This window comes from Danio rerio, chromosome 1 (assembly GCF_052040795.2).
Source record: "Danio rerio strain M-AB ecotype USA chromosome 1, GRCz13ab, whole genome shotgun sequence".
In the NCBI taxonomy this organism is placed as follows: Eukaryota; Metazoa; Chordata; class Actinopteri; order Cypriniformes; family Danionidae; genus Danio; species Danio rerio.
This window is the reverse complement of record NC_141021.1, coordinates 8575001-8580000: the sequence shown is the minus strand read 5'-3', so window position 1 is coordinate 8580000 and position 5000 is coordinate 8575001. Positions and strand designations below refer to the sequence as shown.

Sequence of the window (5000 nt, the reverse complement as noted above, 5' to 3'; positions counted from 1 at the left end):
GAAGATATTTGGACTAAAACGACACAAACTCTAAATACAGCAGAATATGGTAATAAAAGTACAAACTATACAATTTAATTAAATAAATAAAAAAAACTGAAGGAAGAAACAGCAGCATCAGAATGAAGAACAGGTTTTTACTGAAGATTAAACTCTCTGGAAGTGGATTTTAAATCTCAAACACAATCACACAAACCTCCGAGGAAACCAGTGAACGGAAGAATCACCTCTCGAATGGTTGAGTTTGATTAATGACTGATCTCAGTCCTGCTTACAATCTGTACAAGACAATTTGATTTCAAGTGAGTTTAATTTCAAGTAAAGGCATTGGCATCTATAGAAGGTAGTGAAAAGAATGCACCATGAAATGATGCTTGCAACCAATCTGTAATTTGAAATATTTCTGCATAAAATATAAGTTTGTTTTTTTAAGTGTGACCATCAGGCAAGCCAAATTATATAGATGAGAAACAATTACATTTTTTGTCAATTAATTGATCAATCAAATATTAAATTATTTCACTCTATGACCACAGTGTACCCATCTGATGGCTACTTCCAGCAGGATAACACACCATGTCATAAAGTTTGAATCATCTCAGACTGGTTTCTTGAACATGACAACGAGTTCACTGCACTCAAATGGCCTCCACAGTCACCAGATCTCAACCCAATAGAGCACCTTTGGGATGTGGTGGGAGATTTGTATAATAGATGTGCAGCCGGCAAATCTGCAGCGACTGTGTGATGCTATCATGTCAATATGGAGCAAAATCTCTGAGGAATATTTCCAGTACCTTGTTGAATCGGTAACACTTTACAATAAGGTTCATTAGTTAATGCATGTACTAACATGAACTAATCATGAACAACACATGTACAGCATTTATTAATCATAATTGAACATTTACTAATGCATTATTAACATTCAAGTCCATGCTTGTTAATATTAGTTATTGCGCCATGAGTTAACATGAACTAACAATGAACAACTGTATTTTCATTAACTAACGTTTATTAACATGAATAAATACTGTAGTAAATGTATTGTTCATTGTTTGTTCAAGTTAGTGAATGCATTAATTAACATTAACTAATGAACCTTATTGTAAAGTGTGACTGCTGAATCTATGTCAAGAAGGATCAAGGCAGTTCCAGGGGTCCAACCCTGTACTAGCAAGGTGTACCTAATAAAGTGGCTGGTGAATGCATATGATACAAATATCTACATGACTACTATAAACATCTTGTGACAAAAGGTTTTGCATAGTTTTGGTTTGAAGCACACAACTGGTGTGAAAGGTTTTTCTCAAAGCCTTTGTGTTGTTTCTGATAAAAGTGGGCAGTCAACAATGCAATATAATGTATAACATGCAAAATAAATATATACTGTACCTGAATGGGAAACAAGCTTTTCTAAGCTCTCCAACCCATTCATCTGAAACTCTGGAGCACTAGATTGTTCTGTGTCATATACTGATATTCTTCAAGACAATCTCAGTCTCCTCACTGCCGCCTAAAACCACTTCAGTCTTCAGAATGAGCGCAGAGACTGGAGTGAATGACCCGTGTAAGAAAACAAGAACAGCCAGAAAAACTGAAGCATTATTACACCCCGCTACAAACCATTGTGCTGAAAATCCTGCCCTGTCTGCAGAAAACCACACCACTGAACAACATCAACCCACAAGGTTTACATTCTTCAGATATTTCAGTTGCAGGCAAAGACAAATATCAGTCTCTACTGCACTTAACTGACACAATGAGGAAAAATAGCTGACTATCATATAGTGGATAACAGGCGAAAACATTATTTCTGCAAAACTGTTTTTTACAGGGGTTAAATTTACTTATTTTGTTTGTTTAAATTCAGCCTAAATAAATTGTTTATAACCACTTAGCTTAATAATTTTAGTAAATCCAAGGGATCATCCTTGAATATTTTTTTTTTTCAGTGTAGAAAACAAAGTAAAGTAAGTCAAAGAGACATGCTTTTACTGTAAATAAAATAAAATGAATGAATGAATGAATGAATAAACAACCAAACAACCAAACAACAAATAAATAAATAAAATTATAATACAATAAAAAAGAATGAATAAATAAATGAAAAATAAATTAATAATGAATAAATACATAAAAAATAATAAATAATAATAAAATAAATATATAAAAAATATAAATAATAATATAAATAATAAATATATCAATAAAAAAACTATATATATATGAATAATTATTATTATATATGAAATATATATTTATTTATTTATTGAATAATTGATCAAAAACATACTTTTATTCCACTAGGGTGCATTTAATTGATCAAAATGGCTTTTATGATGCTACAAATTTATTTTATTTGAAAAAATATATATAATTTATATTAAAAAAAAATAATAATAGTAATAATAATAATAAATACTGGACCCTATAACAATTTTATAACACTGAAAATTATAACACATTTTTGATCATAAAATCAGCCTCATTTTTTGAAGTAAAATATTTGTTATTTAAATTTTGCTACACTTTATTTAGCATAAAGATTTCATTATGCCCTGAACTATTCTCAAAACTATTTGCTGGAACCCGTGATTTTATTCAACTTTCTTTTATTAAAACTTTTAAGTTGTATTTTTTATCCCCTTTTGTCTCACTGATTAATAAAAATCCAGAAACTTAAGAGGGTTCTGATTAACGTCCCCATCCCTGATCACTACGCTACATTATTTTAGAGATAATCAAAGGGAAAGCAGACTCAAGCCCTTATCCTCTTCCAGACCAGCAGACCAGCAGTTACCATGATATAGAAGAACAAGATGAAAAGAAAATATAGATTAAAACACGTCTGCTGAAAAACAATCAGTGGGCAGGAGTCATACTTGATATTTGGTTTTTAATTTTTGACTTGTTAGAATTTGATTAAAAATATATAATTAAAATAAATGAATAATAATAATAATAAAAAATATATATATATATATATATATATATATATATATATATATATATATATATATATATATATATATATATTATATATTATATTATTATTATTATTATTATTATTATTATTATTAGTGGGTAAAAATAGCTAACTGTCATATAGTGGACAGGCTATAAGAAACACTGTAAAGTTAGTCAAAGATACATGATTTTATTTAAATTAAATTAAATTAAATTAAATTAAATTAAATTAAATTAAATTAAATTAAATTAAATTAAATTAAATTAAATTAAATTAAATTAAATTAAATTAATATGTATTTATTTATTTATTTTTGCACAGAGGTATTGGTAATTTTATTCTAATTTAATATTTTATATACTTTCATAATGCTACAAAATCATTTTAACTAAAATAAATGTTATATTAATTATAGATTATATTCTATTAAAAACCATCTAAACTAGTAAAAAACAATTTGAAGAACTGTTTTTTACACAAACCTCTTTTTATTTTTTAAGCAAAGAAATGGTTAAAGTAAAAAAAAATTGTTAATTTTAAAAAAGCATTTCTTAAATTTAGATTATCGAACACTAAAAAACAACAATGTGACAAAAAGTCATAACAACAAATGTAGGCCTATTTTTTATGTTTCTTTAACCAATTTTAAATCAGTTAATCAGGTTTCAACTAAATATTTTTAGCTATACAAAGTTTAACTTAATATTTTCTGTAGTCAGTTTGACTGATGTTGATTTGAGATGACCAGAAATGTTCATTTGATTCAACTAAAAAATTTCAGGCAACAATATGTTATTCACAGTGTCGCTGGCCAATGTCAAATGCTAATATTCTAATATTAAATTGTTTGTTTTCTGTGGAACCTAAACATGTTTTACATTACTTTCACAATTATTTAAATTCAATAGACAGCACATAAACAATAGTGTTAAATAAGAGTTGTAAAATGAACTATGACCATTGAAACACGTAAAGCTGAGTGCACAACTAACACAACAACCTCACTGTCAGTCATTCATTCATTTTCTTGTCGGCTTAGTCCCTTTATTATTCAAATTAAATCAAATTAAATATGCCATCTGTCCAACAAAAATCTATAATAGCCCAATGGAGAAGCCCTTCATTGAACTCTATGCCTATAAAACTACCATAAAAAGTGGTTAAAGACAATAATACTGTAATCTCACCTTGAGGAAAGACAGGTTCCGGTTCCTCTCAATACTGGTGATCTCCAGATTACCCATGACCACCTCACAGTTCTCATAAAACTTGCGAAGAGTCTTGTACTGCTGGTCCAAATCCGACAGTGTGCTGAGCTTGTTATCAGTGCCAGGACACACTAGAAGAAAAATACGAGACACAAAAGAGGTCAATGAAGTTGATCAAGAAAAGATTATGAGATGATTAAGTGAACTTACACCACAGTTGTTCATTAGGTGTTTAATAATTCAACGTACCAGTCAATTATAACACAAATTCCACCTCCCTTTGTATCTCAAGTGTGTCTCAAGTCTGCCGACACACACAATCTACTGGGTAACAAACTGGTTGACAAAGAAAAAGCTGTCCACATGGAGGTAGCGCAAAAAGAAACAGAAACCATCGATGGTTTTATACTGCCCCATAGTGTTCAATTTAAAGATGAATTGCTGCCATACGTAGCTCTAGCTACATAATTTACGCTCTCCAGAAATGTATGTGGGGAATATTTTCACAATGAACCTGCGTTGATAGTATCTGGTATCAAGGTGTGTCTTATTTGCTTTTCATTTGATGTTATTGAGCTTAATTACGTATCATGTGATGTAATGCTGTTAATGTTATCTGATATCATAGGCCAGGGTGGCCAACCCTGTTCCTGGAGAGCCACCTTCCTGCAGATGGGGGGGTGGTTAGGGGGCGGTTAGTGGAGCGCAGGTGGTAAGGGTAGTGCGCGGACGCCGCCCTTCCTATTCTGTTGCCCTACACGTGGATATGAGAGGGTGCTGGTGGTGAGTGTAGTGTCGCGGACGCCCCCCTCTCTATTCTG

The 5000-nt window shown here is 30.7% G+C and overlaps 1 protein-coding gene across 1 annotated transcript in view; it reads right to left on the bottom strand.

The window, feature by feature from the left end:
- Window positions 1–5000, bottom strand: part of si:ch73-383l1.1 — a 262319-nt gene that overhangs the window by 123045 nt on the left and 134274 nt on the right. The window contains exon 2 of the mRNA XM_087236667.2: window positions 4159–4310. Coding sequence (XP_087092793.1) covers window positions 4159–4310 — 152 coding nt within the window. The remainder of the gene's footprint in view (window positions 1–4158; window positions 4311–5000) is intronic.